This window comes from Balaenoptera acutorostrata, chromosome 4 (assembly GCF_949987535.1).
Source record: "Balaenoptera acutorostrata chromosome 4, mBalAcu1.1, whole genome shotgun sequence".
Classification (NCBI taxonomy): Eukaryota; Metazoa; Chordata; class Mammalia; order Artiodactyla; family Balaenopteridae; genus Balaenoptera; species Balaenoptera acutorostrata.
The window spans coordinates 126,319,119-126,343,027 of record NC_080067.1 but is presented as its reverse complement, the minus strand read 5'-3'; the positions used below and the strand labels follow the sequence as shown (position 1 = coordinate 126,343,027).

Below are 23,909 nucleotides of genomic sequence, written 5' to 3'. Positions count from 1 at the left end.
GGATTTCACATTTTGGCTAAATATTAGAACTTCACAAACTAAAGAATATCATCTCCACTTTGTTAATGGTATAGATAAATCATAGGGATCTAATGTCCTTTAGACACCATTGCAAACCAGGGAGATGGCAAACTGAGCTCTCAAAACAAATGCCTTATATTAACAGTACATCCACACATGTCCACTGTCCAAAAGATGTTTAGGATGATCTGAATTTTAATCTAGGATATCCTGGAAAATTGAAGGTTACAATGGAGTATAAATACTGTAAAATCATAAGAATTAGAAAAAAATTTAAAGAAACTAAGAAAAAATAGACATATCATAATTAATATTCTAATGGCAGTCTATTAAGTTCAGAACTAATACATTCTTACACTGGAACACTTACTCATCAAAAAGAAAAATGTTATTAAAATATAGCAATAAAAGAATTTCTACTTTCAAATAAACAAGTGAGCACTTTCTAAAGATATTTTTTAAAACCTTTTAAAAGTGCATCATGAATTATATTTAAATTCCTCATCAAAACCCATAGTTAAAGTTTACTGTAAAAATGAAGTAAAGAAGTAATAGGTTGATTAAATAACACAGATGTTTGTTTTCCTCTCACATATTAGCACAGATATAAAGGGCCAGGGCATGTGTCTGGCTCTGCCATTCACAAGTAGCTTCCAAGACCACTACTTTTCCCCATTTTATAGGCTTCAGGAAGAAAGAAGAAAATTATAGCAAGGCTCCTTAAAGAGATGATTCAGAAGTTGCACATATAACTTTCTCTCATACCCCACGCTCCTGAAATTAATCACAAGGCCACATCTAAACTGAAAGAAAGCTGTTGCTCACGGCTCACAGGTAAAACTCAGGGAGTTCCATCACTAAAAGGATGAGGGAGAACGAAAAGAGGGAAAGAGTGATCTCCACCACAGTTATGTTTATATAAATTTTTTCTTAGTTTCACGTAATCTCTCCAATGACCTAGTGTAAGAAATCTCAACTAACGTATATGTACCCTACTTAATTCCTTATGTCTAATCAACTTCACCAAACTCATGCCTCTGTCATTGACTTTGTCACCCTAAGATAATGACTTAACAACAACTTGCAGTAGCAAGTTATTTTATTTTATTTTTAATGTCAGTAGTCCCAACTCAGCAGTAGCAGCAAGAAACATTCATTAAACACATAATTCTGGATACAGTACATTATTTAAGCAAAAGCTCACTACATACCTGGCCACTTTCATCTAGGAACTGACACTCAATAATAAAGGACAAGTAAACAAAATTCATGTAAAGAAGCTATGCATTTACTTAGTAAACAATATTACCAAAAGGGTTTATGTGGGTGATATCTAAAAAGGCATAGTCATAAAATGAAGTGCAAAATTTTATGTGGGAATTTTGACATCTGGATCAAAGCTTGAAACTTTAGTTTCCTTAACTAGATGGTCTCTTAATTCGATCTTATCTTTATTCTTTCAGTTAGAAAAGAAAAGAAGATGAGCTTTCTGGAACTGTTTTAATGACATGACAGTGAAAACTGCTTTAGCAAGTTAATGTGGAAAATTTGTTCTGTGGAAAAAGTACAGCTTGACCAAAGACTTTGGTGCTGATAACAGGGCAATTAGATAAAAAAGCACTGAGAAAATTTGACAAGTAGGCTGACTCCCTTTCAATATCAAAAACTCTTTTGACCTCCAGGCACTAAGATGATTAAAGTTCAAAAGTAACATGGTGAGATGATAAATCCAGCCTGAGCTACAGATGTGGCCACCACAATAATATAAAATCATGGGGTTGTGAATTGGTGAGGATTCTGGATACATAGGGGGTTTCTTTGAAAATGACCTAAGCTAGCAGGTGACAGGGAAGAACATACTGATATTTTTTTCAAAGCTCCCTACTAGCCAACTAAGATGCTATAAAAAGTGTGGCAACCCCTACGAGAAAAAACCAATCTCTCCCAGCCTAGCTCATTTTTCTTTCCTGAAATACAGGTCTATTTTTGAATACTGTCATGAATAGAGTTCTCTTTGGGAACAGTTAAGTGCTATGCAGTTCAGCATTTCCAGGTATAATACCTTTGATTCAAAAGTTTCATAATCCACTTTACAGACAAAAGTAGATTGGGGAGATATGCTTGGTGAGAGTGACTTTCATATGGCAAGGTAAGAAGCCACGTGTGGAGCAGGAAAAAAGGATGAAGAACGGGGAAGCAGAATTTGCATTAGCAAAGGGAAAGTAAATATGATTTCACTGTAGTCAGACAAGAGAAGGGTAAAAAAAGCTGCAATGAGACTGAAAGGTCGGTGGGAGAGATGAAGGAAAAGATCTTAAGAAAATGTTTGAAAAGACCTTGTCTCACACAGGTGATTTTTAGGTGAATCTCTGAAAGAAATCTGGGAAACAAAGACTTTTTAAGGTGAAGAGACATAAATTGTATACTTTCCTTTGGAAGGGACCATAAAAATCATAAACTCAGGAAATTTTAGAAATGAAAGTGATTTTAAGATCAATAACTTTGTCCTCCAGATGAGAAAACTGCAGCTCAAAAAGAGGTTTAGTGAAATGCCCCAGGTTGCATAGGCAAGGTCCATGTCTCTATGTAAAGGTGGGTGTACTGTCTACAGGACTAGTGCGTTTTTCACGTCACACAACCTTCTTTGAATGGCAGATACATTTTTTACTAATTCAAGAGATGCAGTTTTGCAATTTAAACAGAATATTTCAGTGTGTAACAACTTTAAAGGATTTCTTTTTACTGTCAACCTAAAAGTAGTACAGGAATCCAACTCCTGTTTGATCGGACTGTTAAACGATGCAAGAGATTACTATAAATTGAAAGGATTTTTATTCTCTTCATTTTCAGTTTTCATGCATGTATCCGTTAGTAAACTAGCATTCACCTGAAAATACTGTCCCTAAATGATAAGTAATATTGTGTACTCAAATTTTTTCAGAGCTAGGAAGCTTTGGTATGACATCTAAACTAATTTTTAGGTATAGTTTAGTTGAATAAAATTGGAATAGTCTTTAGGTCAGAAATTACATTGGATGGACTTTTGGGTAAAGTCTGAATTGAAGCTGAAGTTTAAAGCACCCTTCTCAAGAATCTAATTGAATGAGTTATAAACTAGTTATAAGCTAGCCAAAATTCACCAGCAGGGGCAAAAAAAAAAAAACAAAACAAAACAGAAAAGAAAAAACAACAAAGTTCATGGCAAAAACTATATCCAATAGCAAGAATATTATGAAGCTCAACATGGCTCTTTTTTCTATCAGTCATCTATAAACCCTATCCTCTCCACCAGTATTGCTGAAAAGAACTCCAAAAAAGTTCTAATTTTCATTAATATCCTGCAATTTGTAGAAAAGCAGGTCAAATTGGTGAGTCAGCAGCCTGAGAAAAGAGAAAATATCTCAGGACTAGCGACCCCTAGTAGCTAATGACGCTAGGGCATCTAAGTGGAGACAGGCAGAAAACCATAGGGCCTTGTGATCTCTCAGCGCTATTCATCAATTTTTAGGAAAGAGTGTGCAGCACAGTTGTACATCACACACATTCACAAACAGAAAAAATCCCACATTAGTACAAAGGAACCTTTTGACAGGGTGTTTGGTAAAATTGCAGAAGAGAGAAAGGAATATGAGCCATCATACAAAGGGGGTATATAGCCTCCTATGAGTTCCTTCTCCTCTCTCAACACCTTCCCCCAACCCCTCAGTTTACAAAAAGTAAAAAAGCAGATCATATGCATTCCTCAAACTGTTGTTCATACAAAAGCACGGAGAATTCACCCACTCTATGGGAAAACCATGGGAAAGAGCCTAAGAGAACTAAGTAAAGCATGAACCAAATAAAAAGTAATAGCAAGGTAGCCATGCAAATATACCTCAGAAGGAAAGAAGGACGGAGGGAAGGGAGAGGGGAAGAGACTAGTTTATAAATTGTTGCCCAAAACTTTGATTCTAGAAGCAAATTCAACAAAAGGAAAGTTTTCTACAGTACTATTTATTATAAAATAAGTTAATAAGAAAATAAGTTCAAGACAATAATAAGATAATACAACACAGAAGTGGTTAAAAGAGAAAGATTATGATTTAAAAAACCAATTGCAATCTGAATCAGCAGTATTATACAAACTAACAATAAATTACAAACAACAGAGAACAAAAAACCCAGAGTTGAACATCGTATATAATTAAAATGTATGAGGGAGTTACAGATATGGTAACAATTAGGAGAAATGTATAAATAATATAAAGAAATAACTAAGAGAATCCAACCTAAAAAAATTGGACTCCAACCCCCAGTAAGACATCTAGTAAATTGAACAACAAACAATTTCAAAATTTTAATAAAGGAAGGTTAATTTTTAAATGAAGTGGAAACTGAAAAAGGTACACAACATTCCAAGAAAACTCAATTCAGAATAATCAATGCCAAATTATTTTCTATTGAACCTCATGTATGAAACAAGAATTCTCTAGGCAATCAAGCAGATATAAAACATGTCACATACAGAAGTAAGATATAGAGTTAGCTTTAGACCTTTTCCCAATTATGTTCTGTGTCAGAAAGACAATATTAGAAAAATATCTTCAGAATTCCAAGGAAAAAAAAATAAACTTGTCATTTTCCCATGCATATAATCCCCAGAAAAGTATCATTCAAGTATAAAAGAAAGAGGAAGGTTTCTCACATATGTATAAACTCAAGGAATATATAGAATCCATCAGCCCTAAAAATAACACACACACACATAAAGAAAAACTGGCTGACAATGATGATGCACATGCAATCAGAAGATAAAAGAAAGTCATAAAAGAAGGCTAGTTCAATACCTGGTGTCAGAGAATAGCAGAGGGATACCTACAAGCTTCTGAGGGAAAGATGATATAGCACCACAATTTTACATCCCATCAAATTTTTCCTCAAGTGTCAAAACTATAAAAAATAATACCTAGTGATCTGGAATTACAGTATCTAAGGATCCTCACTGACAAAGATGTCTAACAATATTTAAAGACCTACTCTTTTTTTCACCCCATAAGATATTTATCAAAGTCCTCAGATATTTCACAAAGAAAGATTACTGTCCCTTGTAACACCTAAAATATAAAGAGACATCAATTAGGTTTTAGAATACTGTGTCGAAATTATATGAAAAGTCAAAGAAAAACATACCAGCCTTGGAGACAAGCAGATGTGTATTTCATACAGCTCTGTCATCCTTGAACCAGGAGTCATAGGAGTCATCTAAGTGTTAATTGACTGACTACACTGGAGTATTTGGACACATTTTCAGAGAAAAAAATCATCTGTAGAATCTCCAAAACTATTATTGATGAGCAATATTGATTTTCTTGTTTTATATTAGTTTTTTTTTTAATTTAATCTTTATTCAAGAAACATGTCCAATAACAACCCAGTCACAGGAATTTATTTAAAGATGAAAGCTATTGGGAGTTTCTCACATTATGCTGAATAGTGGAAGAAATATTTTATAAATGCTCAGGGCCTTAATCTTTAGAGACTGTTTGCAATTACTACAGCTACATAGGGCAGTCAGAGTATAAAATCACACTGAGCAAATGAATGGACTATGTTATGCACCATGATTCTTAACCCTCTGGCCCTTATGCTTCAATAATATTAACAAGAGCTTATACACTCTTAGTTTCCAATTCTTATCCTTTCATTCATTATAGGCTAAAATAATTATAATCTCCCCTAGGAGTCTCCAAAAGTTCAATATTGGCTCTACCTACTCCATTTTTCACTATCTTCAAGTATCTTCCTACTTCATTATTCACTTAACTGGAATGTGTCATTCCCATCACTGAACTGGCCACGATTTTGATTTCCTCACTGAAAGCTTCATTAAGAGTATTAATGATGCTGACCTATCCAGAGCTACATATTCTCTTCATTGAGCATACCAGATATTTGTTCTTATTTGTTTCTACTTCATCTAGATCATTTTAACTTATATGGTTAAGTTTTTAAATATGTGTTTAAAATAAATATTTTACTCTCCTATAAATATTCAATGACTGACTTAAGGGCGGTGGTTCTGTGACTTCCACATTTCTCAAAGTAGAAAGTTCTATGCATAAAGATTTTAAAAATTTAGTTGTTATTTAATAAAGACGAAACTAATATCACAGAGACATCAATCACATGCTTTCCCTTTCACTTTATATGTGTATATATATATATAAAGTGAAGAAAAAATATATATAATAGAAGAATGCAGAAAACTATTAACCCATATGTCTTAATCATCTAACCTGTCAAGTTAACATGGTTCACTAATTTATTTCAAAAATTTTAAGGGAACTAACACAATTCAAATACAATTGAAGTCCTCTTGGTTGGTATTCCACTCCCATACTATCCAATCCCATCCCTACCTAGAAGTAATCATGATACTGAAGCTTTTATTTACCATTCCCATGTGAACTTTTATTACATATAACTGCATTACTAAACAAATTATTTTCTATTTTGTCTTTAAATAGTGTAACACTGCATATATTCTTCTGCAACTTGTTTCTTGTTTTTTATTGAAATATAATTGACTTACAATATTATGTTCGCTTCAGGTGTACAACATAGTAGTTGATTTCCAGTCTCATAGTACTGTGGTCAGAAAAGATGCTTGATATGATTTCAATCTTCTTAAATTTAATGAGACTTGTTTTGTGGTCTAGCATGTGATCTATCCTGAGGAATGTTCCATGTCACTTGAAAAGAATGTGTATTCTGCTGCTTTTGGACAGAATGCTCTATCTATCTATCTATCTATCTATCTATCAACTATCTGATGATGGGCAGGGCCAGATCCTGGGGTATAGCTTGCTTCTTTGTGTAAAAGTTTGTTTATTATTTCCAAGCTGGTACATAGAGCTCCAGTTCGTACACTTTTAACTTGTGTATAATATTTTATTATTTAAAAAGTACAATTCATTTTCCTATTGATGGACACAAGTTTTCTCTCTATTTTGTGGGGCATAAAATAATGTTGTAATGAATATCATCTCATTTCCTGCAAGTGTTAGAGTTTCTCTAGGATGTATAGTAGTAGACTAATTCAGGGGTCAAATTGTATATGCATATTTAGTTTTGATAGATATTATCAAATTGCTCTTCTATATGATTATTTGAATTTTCTTTCTCACAAGCGATGAATGCCACTGCTTAGTAATGCTAAGGATGTTAATTGTTGCTAGTATATTTGAGGTCAGTAATATTTCATTTTTTATTTTAATTGGAATTCCATAATTACTACTGAAGTTGACCATCTACTAAAAGTGAGAACCTATAGAAATTTGTGTGATGGTGTTTTATTTCTTTACTGTTTCCTTGGGTTTGTGTTTTTGTTAATTGCCTGCTGTTTGTCTTTTATGTGCTAATTAGTAGAAATTCTCCATGAATATGGAAAATGTTTTTCAATTGTAAACTATAAGGGTACTTCCCACATAGGCTCTCTTCATCTCTGCAAGCTGAGGGCAGCTTTTCATGAATGTTCTACACACACACAGGGTAAGCTGAAAGTAGGAGAGTTAAAGCCCCATAAGCTACTCTGTACCAGTGAGCAAGGCTATTTGGTTAATAAACATCCCTGCTTCCTTGCCCATTAATTGGGGTAATCCTGAGGACTTTTCTATCTGTCTCACACAGTCCCCAGCAGGATTATGTTCCTAAGCCTATCGTAGTTTCCGGCTTGATTGCATACTTTTATTGGCTTTATTTTCCCCACTTTTCACTTCCCAACTCATTTCATGGACTTTCCATGGATTACCTTCCAAAGAAATACCCCTGACCTAGTACTTCCTTATCTCTGGCCAGTTTTACTTGCCAGAACAAGAGGTAAATTGGTTTACTTCAGAACAGGTTTGGTTTTATTTATTAATTTTTAATTCTAAACTCATTGTTATTCAAAGTGTGGAAGTCCCCATGATAAACTGTACTTTAATTATCAGAGAACAGTCCTGGTTTTCCCATAACCACAGTTATGAGTGTGGAATTCTCATGTCCTCTTGTTATTATTGGCATGTTTAAAAAGATTAAGTCCTGGGCAAGTGAGTAATGTCTTCCCCACCCAGAATACTTTCTTAAAATAGACAAAAAAGTGCTTAGTTCCTCTCACAGCTGCTACTCCTGTTCACTGATAACTACATGAGGCCATAAAAAATGGGCATATGAAGCCTTGTTTCAGTGGACTTTCCTTTAGGTTAGATCAATACTCCCTTACACTGCACAACTTCACATGGGTGACATAATGAAGATTACAAAATTTGTGATTGTTTTAATAAGAAATATATATATATGTATACAGAGATACAGAAAAAGAGAGAGAAAGTGGGATAGAGGGAGGGTGGGAAGAGAGATGTAAGTATTAATATATATGTTAGGCTTTATGTATATATATATATATATATATATATATATATACACATACACACACATATGTGCTTAAAATTTATCTTTAGAATGTCTACACCTACATAAAACAGGAAAAAATGTCTTAATAATGACTTGAGTCAGAGGGTGGAAGGTTGATCTGTTAGGGACTCTTTACAAATATCATGTGCATGTGCCCAATGATTAATTTGACTACCATGAATTTCATATTTCTTCTACCAGTTCTCAAAATGATAAAGTATCATTTTTGTTTACAACATGCAGTTAATATCATTCACACTGACAATTGGCCTGTTCAGGTGATTAACATTTACAACTCTAAGCTTCTCTGTACTCACTAATATCTTCTTAAACATTAACTGCACTTTTAAAGCTACTTAATGTATAGAGACATAATGTTGCCAAAGGGACATACACAACTCATTTACACTGACTAGTCAGACTAGTATAGACTTGTTTGACAATCCTTCTTGGAAAACTTGAGAGCTTGTGCTCTTCAGTTGGTGCAAGCTTCTATGCTCTCTCAGAGCCCTTAGAGTAGCAAACCTTCAAAAACCAAAGATGGGCTCAAAGCAAAGTGTACCCTCAAGGCGCCATTCTCTCAGCACCTATGAAGTCATGTTCGCAGCTCTCTTTGCCATATTGGTGGTGCTCTGTGCTGGATTAATTGCAGTGGCCTGGCTGTCAATCAAGGGATCAGAAAGAGGTAAGTCACATAGACTTGGCTACAGAAAAGTGCTCTCAGGTGAATGTATACACTTCAATCTCCAGAATCCTGCCAGCATATTGTATGCATTGCTGTGCTTTCATGGCAAAGTATTTATATTGCATCCAGATGCATCACCGTAGTTTACTTCAAAGAATTTTTTTTAACATGGTATATAATTTGGATTTTAATTCAGAATTCAAACATGAGACTAAGTTTTTAAAACAAAAAATGATGATGTTCTCAGTTCCAACATATAACAAAGTAGGTTCATAGCCTGTGGGTCTGTTCTGATAGAATTTAAGTCATAAACCTATTCAAACATTGTTGACCATAGAAGCGGATAAATAGACCAAGTTAAAGAAAAAATATTGTTTATTTCTAGAGAATTATACCTTTATTCTCTTATTAGTACAACAATTTGAATTGCAACAGTATAAGGCAACTTGAATGTAATTGTGGATTTATAAAGATCTCAAGTTGCCTGAGTAGCAATTTGTGATTGACAGAAAAAAAAAAAAAAAAAAAAAAGATAATTCTTATTTAGAGCTAAATTACCTGTACCAACTGCTTTTAAAAGATCTCCAATTGTATTATCTTGTTACAACAAACCTATGAGTTAGTTGTTATTGTTACCCTCATTTTATAGGTGAAAAATCAGAGACAGAGAATTTAGGTAACTTGCTTAAATTTGCAACATTGCCAGGTGGTGCAAACTAGACAGTCCAACTTTAGAACTTGTGTTCTTCTTTACCATTTATTCATTTCTAAGATAATTTTTTAAAAATGGCAGCATAGCAGAAACTTGAGTATTGGATTTATTTTTTCTGAGAACATTTTCACATTTTTAAAAAAATGATGAATTATATATAGGCATATTAATTCCTTCTGAAAACCCTCAGGGCAAAACCTTTTATATGTGAATGATTTTGGTTTTACCAAGAAAATAAAATGCTCAGCCTTTGAGTTAGTTCTTTTCCCTTAGTAAATAAGTAAATTAGAATGTAATAAATATGATTTATAGTTTTATAAAATAATTCCAATATAATTTCTGGTTTATTTAACTACTATAGCTACATACAGGAATATATTTTAAAGAGAAAGAAGGCTTGTGATATTTTATATAATTATAAGAACGATTTAATAAATTATAGAAATTCACTGAGACTTTTAGAAAAGAGGCTGCTTTGGTCTTACTTAAATGCTGTGAATAACTTCAAGGATATGTAATTATTTGGAAGTCTATTGGAAGCCTTGAGGCTCAATAAAAATACAAAAGTTAGCTATTTTACAAGAAAAATAAAAAATAAATAGTTATAAATGTTAATATGATTTAATTGTGAACAACTGAATATAAGAAGGGATTTGAGATAAGTCAATAATAGAACGCTAGAGGATATGACATACTACTTTCAGTACATACTTTTACTTTAACATACTTTTAACACTTTTTATTGGAAACCATAGTAGACTTTTAAAAAGTTGCAAAAATTGTAGACATTCATCCAGCTTCCCCTAATGTCAATATCTAGTACACACATAGTACAGTTGTCACAACCAAGAAATTAACATTGTTACAATGTTATTAACTGAACCAAACACTTTATTCAACTTTCACCAGTTTTTCCACTAATGTCTTTACCTGTTCAGGATCCAGTGCAGATTCCAACACTGGGTTTAGTTATCATGTTTCCTTAGTTTCCTCCAATCCATGACAGTTCCTCAGTCTTTCCTGGCCTTTCACTTTTAGATATGCAAATCTAAATGTTATTTTGAATGTTTAAAAAACAAATGAAATAGTATTAATAATATGTTACATCAATTATGCAATGATAACTGTGTAGACAAAGTGCAAGTTTATTGTTTAAAGTGTTAATTCTAAAGTTCCTTCTGGACTAGGAGATTTGTGTCAATATATGACAGATCTTCAGTTCTGAAGTCAGTCAATCCTTTGTCTAAATTCCAGATCTGTCACTCTTATCACATTGGGAAATTTTCTTAGTGAATCTAAGCCCAAATTTCCCCATCTGGGAAAAGAAGAAATAACATCTTCTCATACCAGGTCAATGCATCATTATTATTACATTTACTAATGATTTCATCATTGTGTGAGTTTTACCTGAAGCAATTCATTTTAAATATAAATATATATGCAAAGAAAATAATCTCATAATGGGATTGTACTGGCCTTAGTGGCACATTTTATTTCCCATGTTTGTATTCAGTTTGTTAGCTTTTTTCTTATATTTTTTCATATTGAGATAATAAATTTTCTGCAGCATTCTCAATAACTTCTCCAATAATGACAGTCTCCATCTAATGGCAAAAGGTCATACATGCCAATTTTATAATTATTAGAATGAAAGAAGTAGTTTCAAAGCTATGTTCCAAATTAATACACACACCGAAATCTTCACAGCAATCCACATGCAGAAAATGAGCAGTGTCCCTTGACGTTAGGTGTTCAAGAAGTATCTGAAAGCAACTACAAAACTTTTAATGGTCCATTTCTCACTATGTTTCCCTGAATCAGTTCCCATAATTGGTGGAAGTTGATCATCCCTGTATCTTCCAACAGGAATCTCAATGACAAACAAACAAAAACCAAGCAAAACTTGGCAGCTTGGAGAGTTGGTTAGACTTCAAAGAAAAGAAAAAAAATAATGGGATAGAGAAGAAGTTTAATTTTCAATCTTTTAAAACAACTAGATAGCTAAAAACATAAGTTAAAAAATAAAAAACAGCTGATGATGAAACACGAAGACTGCAAAGAAAAAAAACAAGAACTCCAGGGCCAACACATTAAGCAAGAACTTTACTTCTATGTCTTAACCAGAATGTGCATATTTTCTCTTATTCATCATTCACATTTTCAGCGTTTTGTTTCTTATTAATTCATCTAGATGCAGCATTTGGAAAAAGTCATGAAGCCAGAGGGACATTGACAATAACATCCGGAGTTACATATAATCCTAATTTGCAAGACAAACTCTCAGTGGATTTCAAAGTTCTTGCTTTTGACATTCAGCAAATGGTAGGAGACCTTCTCTCCTCAACTAGTTTAAAATTTCATAACATAGTTTCGCTAACCACTTGCCAAAAGATACATAGATCTTGTTCTCTTTGAAAAAAATTAGTCAATAAATGTAATATGCTCAGGATACTTAAATGTATGAGACCCATCATCACAGAGAAGGAAATCACCCCAATACAGTTCTACGTAGAATATAAAGATTACTTTGTTTAAAATTTTAAACAAAATCTTAAATTTAATATGCCTTTTCTTATCCTTTTCTTTTTTTAGATAGATGATATCTTTCAATCAAGTAATCTGAAAAATGAATATAAAAACTCAAGAGTTTTACAATTTGAGTAAGTATAGCTCAAAATTTTTCTATAGATAGAAAGCACAGGATCACAAAATAGTGATCTTTTTGCTAATATTTGTAAAAGAGTGTTACTATTTTTAGGAGAAAATGGAACATTTTAAATTTTCAACATTTTCCAGGAGGATTGAGAAAAGTGGCATAGTATAAACTTTTATATTTGTAACAAATAATAATAATAATGCTAGATAATTTATCTCATATTAACATGTTTCTCTCTCCTAAGTGCAAAATCGTTCAGAGACACATGGAGAAGGCTGAGGTTGACTGTATGCAGATGCCTAGGAGTCTTGACATTTAACTTATATCAAACAGAAGCCATAGAGTACTCCAGGATATTGGAGAATGCAGAGAACCTCACTTTATAGAAAGACTAATCTCCTGTCTCAGATCAGACACAATTGAACCTGAAAGCCTGGCACCAAAGATGCTTGGTATATGGTCTTCACAAAAGTCCTGACATTAGTAAAAGAGTCCTTAGTTCTCAATGACCAAACAGAGGTAGGGAGGTCAAGTCAAAGGAAAAGAGATTATGTTTAGAAAAACAATGACAGAATTAGTTAATGGGCAGAAGGAAACTTTAGGCCTTGCCATTTCTTATTGGAACAAAACGTATCCACTTAGTGGAAGCCATCACGAAAAAAAGCACAAAGCTTCATTTTATATCAAAAAAAAAAAAAAATTAGAACTCTGTTTCTTTCTTTCTCACCTACTTATCTATCTATATTTATTATTCTTTATCCCACTGCATATTCATGAGATCTTAGTCTCAGTAGCCAGTCAACCCTACCTCCATCTACTGTCTTCATTCCTATCCACAACACAGAGGCTTCAACTCCTGTTTTCCAGGGCTTATGATATCTGATAGCCTCTTTCATGCCTAATTTCAGGGCTATAAGGACACAGGTGGACTCTCAGGAAAGGTTATTATTATTTTTTTGTTGTTTGTGTGTTTTCCTCGAAGTGCTGTTTTAAAATATTTATTCAGTATTTATTCTGTGAAGGTAAAACCATGCGTGAGAGATTTTATTTCACTTTATTTCTCTGCTCTGGAATGAGTGGAACCAATTTCTCTTTTCCAATTTTGGAGAGGATTGAATGTGGAGATCTGCATTAAATCTACAACTCAAATTTAGTTCTTAAAGGTTTTAGAACTAAAACCTTGCTTAAGGAGAGGTAACCCCAGTCCTTCCTCGCCTTCCTCAGGCTCTAACCAGTGAAATCCACTCAAAGCACGATATCTAGTGCAGAGTTTATTAGGATAGTTTTGCTAATGGAACTCTTGTCTTCTCTTGCTTACAACATGCTGGATAACTTTGTTTTTACTAGATTGGGAAAATTTGCTGAATATAGACTTTTATATAAGGTCTGGTGGTTTATCAAAACCCGAGCATTTTCTTTGATATTTATTAAGTAAACTTATGTTTCTCTAGATAGTAAAATCATTATATGTGAAACTGTAAATTATTTGAGCCAAGGAATTATTTCTTTCCCTTCCTTTAAACTACCTAGGAGACTAATATAGTGCTTAAACCTTGATACATATTTTATAACAATTCTCAAGTAATATACTTCATCAGTGTACAGAGGCTTTCACCTCGTTGTAGCTGAATTACTTTTAAATCAGAAGTGAGTTTTTAAAAGATGCAATGCAAAGGAATTTCATGAAAATGTCTGTAAGATAAATTACAGGTAGGTACTTTGGGAGACTGAGAAGAAAAGGATGAGAAAAGAAATTCAGAAGCAGGAAAGAAAGTAACAAGCAAACGTTTAGGTTTACTTTAAATAATCACATTTAAAATGACATATTCCACTTATAGAAAAAATTGACAGACTCCTAATTACCTTTATAAATTATTTTCACCTTAAACTCCAGTTGATAAAATCAAGACACAGAAATAACTGACTTCTCAACTAACAATAGCCAAACCAACTGTGAAAAATACATCTAAAAATCCTTTAAAATGCCTATTTCCTTTTTTGTTACTGATTTTACTGAAATACACACCCCATGCATGTGTACATGGTCAAGTTATAGCACTCAGAATACTAAACTTAGTCATTAATCTACCTCTTCTTCCTTTTAAAAATATTATTTAATGTCAAATCTTGGTCCCCCTGCTAAGTTGTGTGTGTGTGTGTGTTTGTGTGTGTGTGTGTGTGTGTGTGTGTGTGTGTACAGAGCCACTCTACAGGACAAGCAAATGGTTTACCCTCATCTGGGAACACTTTCTATTCTGCTTTTTGGAAAGCGCTTTGACTCAAAGAGAATTTAGGAGTTGATTCTTCTAATAAAGTGCTGTTTACACTTTATGGCAATATGAAGCTTATTTTGCCCTTTGAGCACAGATAAGTCATCAAGTTAGGAAAGGAAAGACTTTTGTTTACTCAGCAACCCTAGAGGTTATCAGTGTCATTAAGGAAAATAAGAGATAAGAAACATTTGATTTATTGCACACAGGCTCTCTGTATAATGATAGGATTTATCTGTTAAAAAAAAAAAACAGGCTCAGATATTCCACTGGAACAGTACTTTGAAATGAAAATGGCCATTGTTTCTTTTTTTTTTTCCTAAAGGAAGAATTCGCATTACCTTAATAAATAAATTCAGTTTCACAGCAGTGATAGAGATCATTACTAAACTACTAACATAACAGCTTTAGCTTTCTTATTACATGAAACACAAATGTTTATTATGGTTTTCCTGATTTCTACTGTATATGTCTCTTATCTCAACATTTACTCTGAATAAGAAACAAATTTTAAAGAATACAACTGTATGTGGATATAGGATCTGTAACTCCTGTCCTTGCAAAGTATAAATTATTAAATGCAGTGTATAATTCACAACTAAGAAAACACATCTTTCATATGAAGATGTTTTATGCCTGAGGATGAACTTATCCAGTTACTTTCAATTCAGTGAAAGAAAATTCCAGATTTGTATGCTCTCTACCAAAATTACCTTACCTCTTTTACTCCCTAACTCAAATAAAATAAAAGCAAGTGGTCAGTCAAACTTAATATGTGAAAGGTACACAAAGAGAAAAATCTGATTTAATCAGAATTAAAGCTATGTGTTGTGCAACCAAGGAGGTAAAGATTAGAAATTGAAGACAGAGAAACTAATGGACTTTGTTCACTCTCACTTTATTTTTACCATATTTAACTCTGTCCATTTAAGAATTTTGGGGGGTGAGGCTGGTTAAGGAGACAATGAAAAGGAGAAGGAAGAGATGGAGGATGAAGGAAAAGGAGAAGAAAAAGAACAGGTGGCGGGGGAGGAGGAGGGAGAAAGGGAAAGGGACAGGAAGAGGGAAGCTTCTATCTCTCAAAGTGTGGCGGCAATAAAATATCCATCCTCCCCACCCCCCAATTCCAGCTAGCTATTTTCTGCATCTTTTTAGATATAAAGTTCCGGTAACAATGCAAGATAATAAAAACCTAGATCTGCATCTAGGCAAATGTGTTGTATTGTCTTTCCTATTGATAAATAGTTCATAATGGTGTTGATAGCAGTGGTATGTGGGGTGGGGGATGGGAACTATATCAAAACACATCTGGGAAACAGAGGTTCTGGGTTTTATTCCTCTCTCTCTCTGATATTAATAAGCTGTATAACTCTAGGCAAGATTACCTATATTACTCTGAGTCTCATTCTCCCTATTTATAGAATTGCAATGTTGGCCAACATCAGATGCAAAAATAGAGTCATCTCCCTTTTCTTGAGCATCTGTTAAAATAAATATGGATGAGGCCTGAGAGTTGTATGCCAGTTAAGATTTTTTAAATTGCAATTAACAGAACACATGACTAAAAGTGCCTTAAACAACAAGTATTTACCATCTGACATCACAAGAAATCTGGAGGTTTCAGCAGAGGTTAATTCAGTGGAACAATGACGGAGACATAATCAAGAATTTAGGTGTTTTCATTGTTTTATTGTACTATCTTTAGCTTGTCAATCATAGCTTGCCTCATGGTTCCAAGATAGATGTGACATTTCCAGCAATCATATGTAGACATAATAACATTCAACAAAGAAGAGTAGTAGTCCGCTATGAACCTTTATTTGATTAAATATAGAGAAGTTTTCAAGAAGTTGCCGATCAGCATCCCCTCATGTTCCATTGACCAGGGCCTAGTCATATGCCCATGAATAAAACTATCATTGACATGAGGAATGGTTGGAGAAGCCATGAGAAAATGGAGAGTTATTCTCAAACAAAATTAGAGACCAGCCAGCATGGAAAAATTAACACGTGTGGAAGAATAGATAAAAACAGTGTCTGTGATGAAATCTATTTTTATCAAGGACAGCAGTGATTCCATGTGTGGGTAAATTTGGGGAACCCGGATCTAAATAGTTACTAAGGAGCCTTGCCATTTACAAGATTTGGATACTCTGATTTAATCAGATGATTGGAAAGTTAAACATTCTAACATTTTTAAATAATATGTTTAATAGAGGTGAAATGTGCAATTATTGATCAGAGTATCCTGTTCACATCAATCATGAAAAGCTAGCTACATAGAAAGGAATCACTTCTGCTAAACGATGAACCTGAATAGTAGCACAGAAACCAAAAAGGAATATCCTACCGAGAGGAAATGCTGATCTGCTATGATCTTTCAGGAACATTTTTATCCTGTATATAGTCTTGGAGGAAAAAAAAAATTTATTATAGGTTTTATCAAGACATATATACATACAGATACATAAAGAACTCTTCAGAAGTTGATGAAGTCCTTCAAGAAACTCATTAACTTAAAGATATCACAAGGATATGAATGTAAATGCCTAAATTTCAGAACCAGCAAACATACCATGCAAAATTTGGTTCTCCTTAGTCTGCCTTTTAAGGGTCCAAGTAAACCCTGAGTACCCCCAGCTTACTGAGGGATACAGAATGAAGACCAGAGCTAGAGTTTGTTTCCCAAGCAGTTGTATCCTAAAAGCACAGTAGCAAAGTAGAAATGTAGACAGAAGAGCAAAAATCACTCCTGTATTTCTAGTGGGCCCAAAATTTATTCATTTTTATGATTCTTTAAACTGCAAACAAATCACCAGTGAAGAAAACTTTGAAAATGCATGTTTCAGAGAAGGAGATGAAGTAAAAGAGAAGATGACTTGGGTCATGTAATTGAACTCTAATGTTATGGTCAGAGACGAGTAGGCAAGATAATCCCAACCCTTGACCACGAGACAGAATATCACACAAATTCCCAATAATCCACTTATTCTTGTCTTCTTTCTACCCTTCTAAATCAGGGCATATTTCATTTATTTTATATTAAGAATGGAGAAGAAAAAGTAGATATAAATTAGTTGCTATAAGCTTGCTATCAAGCCTTCATAAACTATATAGAAAATTTTTCTCTGAAATCAGTGAAACTACTTTAGACCTATTCCCACTTAGAAGTCATCCATGAAAAATTACAAATTCACATTCTTTATTTTTTCAAACAGTAAAATAAGAATAAATGTCATGATACCATGTGATTTGGTTTAATTTGACACAAGTATCTGTGGTCTAGCCTAGGGAGTAGCGTGCTAATGTGGAACTCAGAAAAATCAGGTTCTAATTCTGGATATATCTTTGTGTTCTTGGAGAAACATTGTCTTTTAATTTCTCTTTCTTCCACCTGTGAAATAAAGATAATATTTGACATGACCTACTTTGTATAGGTGTAATAAGGATTAACAAGCAGATAACTGTGGAGAATTTCAAAGACATCTTACATAAACTGAACACAAATCATTTGAAGAAGGCGAACTTTTTTCTCTCATGTCATTTTTTGCTTTGCAGAAATGGCAGCATTATAGTCATATTTGACCTTCTCTTTGCCCAGTGGGTGTCAGATGAAAATGTAAAAGAAGAAATGATTCAAGGCATTGAAGCAAATAAATCCAGCCAACTGGTCACTTTCCATATTGATGTGAACAGCATTGATATTTCAGGTATCTGTGAACATTATTTGATTTCTTTGAATTGTTAAGCTATGAAATTAAAATTCTAGCTATGTACCAGGGGAGCAGTGAGATCACCCTGGACTTTAGAAAGCTGTCTTATTGCCTGAGGTAACACATTTACATAAGACAAATAAAATATGGAGAAACTGTATTTGAAGAAAAATGTCAGTGAGAAAATGTTTGTAAAATATCAAACATCAAAAAGGTTCTGAAAATATTGGCATGCATAAATGTTTGTGGGTCTGATCACACTTTTGTCATTGGCCAAGCACACCCTGACTTTCCAGGAACCCTGCATTGGAAAGTGACACATTACTTTGTGATAGTCATATAGATATTATTAGATTACATAGTCAAGTGGCAAGTCCAGTCTCTGATTGAGGACTTAAAAGAAGGAAAGGTAAAGAAGGTAAAAAGAGGGGATTATGAGTTTGATTCATCCCAGTTACTTATAAAAAATAAAACTTTACTTTAAAATGATAAATAATTTTAAGATAAAAATAAATCAAAGGGGAAGAGATATAGGGCATCAAAAATAATAGCAAGACAATAATGTCTATCAATGTTAGGCTATTCTAAATTTTCCATTTTAGTTATTTCCCATTCAATTTAATTCAACAAACATGTATACCGTGTCCTATTTTGGTTGAAAACAATAGTAAGTTGCCAGGCCCATCCAGATCCACAATCTCTTATCTGTAAATCTTCAGGCTAAATATGTTTCAGAATTCAGAAATTTTTAGATGTTGGAAAGCTCATCAATATATAAATATCCACATCAAGTGGAATAAAGGCAAACAGCCTATTGCCAGTTCAAATAGTTTTGCTTCAGAATGAGATGTCAGTATAGATTTGCTCTTAAAGGAAACATAAAAAAACATCCATTTTTTAAATTTTGTTATAGTAGATACAAAATTGCAGACCTCTAGCTGCTTTTCTTTACAGCATGGGTTCATCAAGCACAGTACTCTTTCACTAAGCCCCCTACTATATCCTGCCGTGCCTGTTCAGTGAGAAGACAGCTCAAGTTGTTAAGTGCCCCTTCTACTGATGGTTTGGTCCCCTCTGGCACAGCTGCTGGAGCAGAGACTGTTTTGGATTTTTGTCTGATTCAAATGAGCTGAAAACTACTACTATTATTAGCTACAACAGGTGGTTTTTCTATTAACACATTTACTCCTCATACCAATCTTATTACACAGTATCTTTACTACCCCCATTTTACAGATGAGACAACTAACATACATAAAATTTAGCTATTTCGAGGTGGATGGAGGATTCTGACCCACGTGGTCTTAGCCTAATATCTGTGCTCTTAGCACTTGTATTAGAGTTTCTTTGTAATAGTTTTGTCTTTAAACAATGTTGATTATTTTTCAATAGTCAATTTTCTTCTAGAAAGGTGGTATCTTGCTATCTTTATTTGAATAGGCATCAGTTTCTGGAGGTGTGCTGAAGCAAATGAATTGACAGGTGTGCTGAAACTTATTTTCATGACTCTCTACGGTGGGACTATTTGGGAGAGGGGAGTTTGTGGTTTTAAAATTTTTATTTATTCAATAAAACCATATCCTTTGAATTAACTTAGAATAAGGATCATAAATGCAAAAACTATATCACAACATCAACTCAAGAATATAATCCAGAAGTTGAAGTTACAATTAACTTGTTGAACTATATTAAAACACATTTGTAAACATAATACGAAGCTTAATTTTAGGTATTTAAGTTTAATATTCACTTGCATCATGTGAATTTTCAAATTTATTACATTTTTAAATTGGTTAATAATTTCACAGATACCTTTGATTTTTATACAGTATACTGTCAAACCAAATATAATGAAAATTAAAATATTATCTTCTTTATGATAATATCTTATAAAACTTATTTTATCTTCTTCATCAATAATCTACCATATATCATTTATGAAACTGCTACAGATCTTTTAGAAAGAAGACAATGCAGTAATGAAGAAATAATGTAATAAACAATCTAGTTAGTAGAAGAGGACATACCTCTTAACCCACTTACCATAAGTATTGTTTTGAATGAAAACAAATTAATTAGATTATAAGATATGCTTTGGTTTTCTTTATTTTTAAAGAAAAATAGTTGTCATTATATCTTTAAAAATATTAAACATGTTAATGGGTGAAGAAAATAGCTAGTTTTTATCTTTTATGTGAAAAGCACTTTATACTTAAACAGTACTTAGTTCCCTGTAGATATTATCATGTGTAAGATTATTTTGGCATCCATTTGTTTCAGTGCAAAGCCATTGATTCTAGGTCTGACAAGATATAGTGTGTTATATTGTCTCTCTTAAATATAAATTATTCTATATAATTATGATGAATACATAGATATCTTTCTTAAATGGGTAAAATAAAGCAAATATTTTGCATAGGTAAATTTATAGAGAGAATACATAGAGATTCTGGAAATTCATCAAATGTACCACAATCAAATTATAATTAAATAAATAAATAGGAACATTCAGGATGAGAAAGGATGAAATGGAAACTCTGGTACATCAGATGCCCTTTGAATGAATATTCAAACTGCACTCGATGTTTTGTAATATATTTATACTCTAAGCCCTAACTTCAAACTAACTTTACTTTATTCCAGCATCTTTGGAGAATTTCTCTACGATAAGTCCTGCAACAACTTCAGGTCAGTACTTATGGCATTTCAAAATGTATAATTTGGTGACCATAAAACTTTATGACATTAGGCAAGGATTCAATTTTTTTTCTGGCGGCTCTTTCTAAATGAGATATTTAGTCTTCATATCAAAATGTATAAAGCATACATTTGGTTAGGAATAACATAGTTCATAATATTGCAAAGTTCATACTGCCTAGTTATATATACAAGGATATGCATTTCCGATTCCAACGCTTCTTTCATATTTTAAATTCTATATACGTATGTATGCATATATGATGTGTGAGAGTGTGTTTGTGTGCGCCTGTGTGTGATCTCAAAATATGGCTCTGATCATGCAGCCTGAGAAATGAAACCCTGACATCTGTAAGGTCACTATGAATGAGGGAAAGGAGTTTAAAATATAATGAAATGATAACTTTCAAAATGTATCGTACTCTTTGGAAAGGACAATCTAAAGTTTAATGTTAACTTTGCTCTATTCCAGCATTTTCTCCACCCTATGTTTCTAACTACAATTGGTCACTACCTCTTCACTTTGTCTTATCAAGATCATACCGACTATCAAAAGACTGCTTTGAGAAATTATCAATCATTTAAAAACTAACCTGAGTTATGTTAAAATGGAAAATCATTCTGTTGTAGAAAAATTATTCAAATTGAAGTCAAAAGATTTGAACACTAATCCTGTCTGTCAGCTACCAGAATCACTGGGCATTTCACCTTCTGAAAATCTGCTTCCCATAAATTGTAAATAATAAAATTTTCTAAATATTTTAGAAGTCATCACAAGTATCAAATTCATATAAAAATGATTTTTAAAGTATAAGTTGTTATAAAACTATAACCATATTACTTTTAGTGTTATCCATAATCATGACCATTTTTATAATATTTGAAAAATCTATTTGTTTGAAGTATCTACTTGGACCAGGTACCATATTTTACAAACATTGTCTCATTTAATTTTCAGAATGATTCTGTAGAGAGTAATACTTTTTCCACTTAAAATTACATAAGTAATAAAGAATGTGCCCAGAGTCACACAGCTATTAATTATCAAAGCCAGGAATTAAAAGGAATTCCTCTGGACTCCAAAGCCCATGGTCTAAGCATATCTCAAGCTCCTACTTCAAACAACAGCAGATTAATCGAGAACATTTTAGTCTACAGTCATTATGAAATTAATAAATTCTTATGTTTAGTTATTGATAATTGAAAACTACCATCTTCATTATTTAAAAAGTAGCACATCTAAAAACCTCTGCTCTACAGCTCTAAAAATCAGTAAAAACATAAAAGATTTATTTTTAGCTCCAGATACAAATGATATATTCTTGTTAGTAAATATTAATAATTCATAGTAATTTTTAAAACTCTCAAGTAAAATATTAAACAGAAGGAATTCCTAATAATCAGTTTTAAAGTGTAATTGTTATTTTTATGTCATTTATTTTTACAGACAAGCTAACTACCAGCAGTCCTCTGGCAACTCCAGGTCAGTTTTAATATTATTTCTCTTATTTAAAAAGAAATTTTCACTAATATTTCATTTTGACTCCTGAGAATTCTCTGATAACACAGCAGTTAACAGTACCCTTATTTAATAGATAAGAAAACTAGAGCATCAAAGTTTATATTTTTAGCCTAATAGTTTACCAAAAAATAACAATATACTTGAGGCTATCAAGGCCTGGATTATCTGATCTCACTTCAGTCCTTCGTCTATTAGAACCATGGTTATTACCTTTTGCTAAGAATGCCACCAATAGGATCAAAATGTCTGCCAGAAAGGATGTAGGTTTCATAGGATGTGAGGGAATTTTTTCTCTAATTATTCTCTCTGCATGCAAGGGAGACATGCTTGCTCTCTCCTCTTAACACGGTATGGTTGCCAAACCAGTACCAAAATTGCCTTGGATTCATTCATTCAGCAATTTTTCATTAAATGCCTACCTTGTGCCAACTCCTGGTATGTATTTGTAATGTGACAATTTTTCTGGATTCCTAGTAATTGTCTACTGTGCCTTTGTCTATGTGCTGGTTAACCATAATGTCTTCTCTGGTCCTAACTTAATCTTCATGTTAAGTGGTCTGGATGTGAACCTAATCTCTTTAGGTAAACTCCATAAAGGCAATAGTGTGTGGATTGTCAGCTCCAAAAATAATACTGCCATTTTTATGTTATTAGAATTTATATCAAATGTTACATACGTACAAGGAGAGAACATTTGTGAAATTATAAATGATCTCTGAGTAACACAATAATTCTTGGATAAAATGGTTGGTGTGATGTTTGAAAAGCAGAATGATATATGAATCATTAATCAAAATGCTTTATGAAACAAATCATCCCACCTCTAAACCTATAGAGGTCTTTTATGGTAGGATAAGCCTGCCTGGGGTTGTATTATCCATATAGTAGCACAACATATTGAAAAATAAAACTGCTCTTCAGCCCATAGTCCCTTATCCAAGGTAGAAAACTATTTACAGCCTCTAAAATCACCTTTCAACACACTTTCAGAAAATGATTTTAGGATCTATAGTGACTAATTCCTTTAATCTAAAAATAAACTGAAAAAATAATTTTAATATATTTTGAGAAATTTATTTCTAAAACTTTAAAAGTCAGCAACAAATATCTAAATTAGTGCTCTGTTTTCCATTTATCTGTCTGTTTACTGATTCACTGAGTGATTCATACAACCCACAGTTATTGAGGACCTCTTAGGTA

At 32.9% G+C, this 23,909-nt stretch overlaps 1 protein-coding gene across 1 annotated transcript in view; it reads left to right on the top strand.

Annotated features, from left to right (window-relative positions):
- The first annotated feature begins 8,994 nt into the window (after positions 1 to 8,994).
- TMPRSS15 (transmembrane serine protease 15) overlaps positions 8,995 to 23,909 on the top strand; it is a 138,753-nt gene continuing 123,838 nt past the window's right edge. The window contains exons 1-5 of the mRNA XM_007164132.2: positions 8,995 to 9,139; positions 12,043 to 12,173; positions 12,444 to 12,511; positions 18,336 to 18,487; positions 22,635 to 22,670. Of these exons, the coding sequence (XP_007164194.2) occupies positions 8,995 to 9,139; positions 12,043 to 12,173; positions 12,444 to 12,511; positions 18,336 to 18,487; positions 22,635 to 22,670 (532 nt within the window). The remainder of the gene's footprint in view (positions 9,140 to 12,042; positions 12,174 to 12,443; positions 12,512 to 18,335; positions 18,488 to 22,634; positions 22,671 to 23,909) is intronic.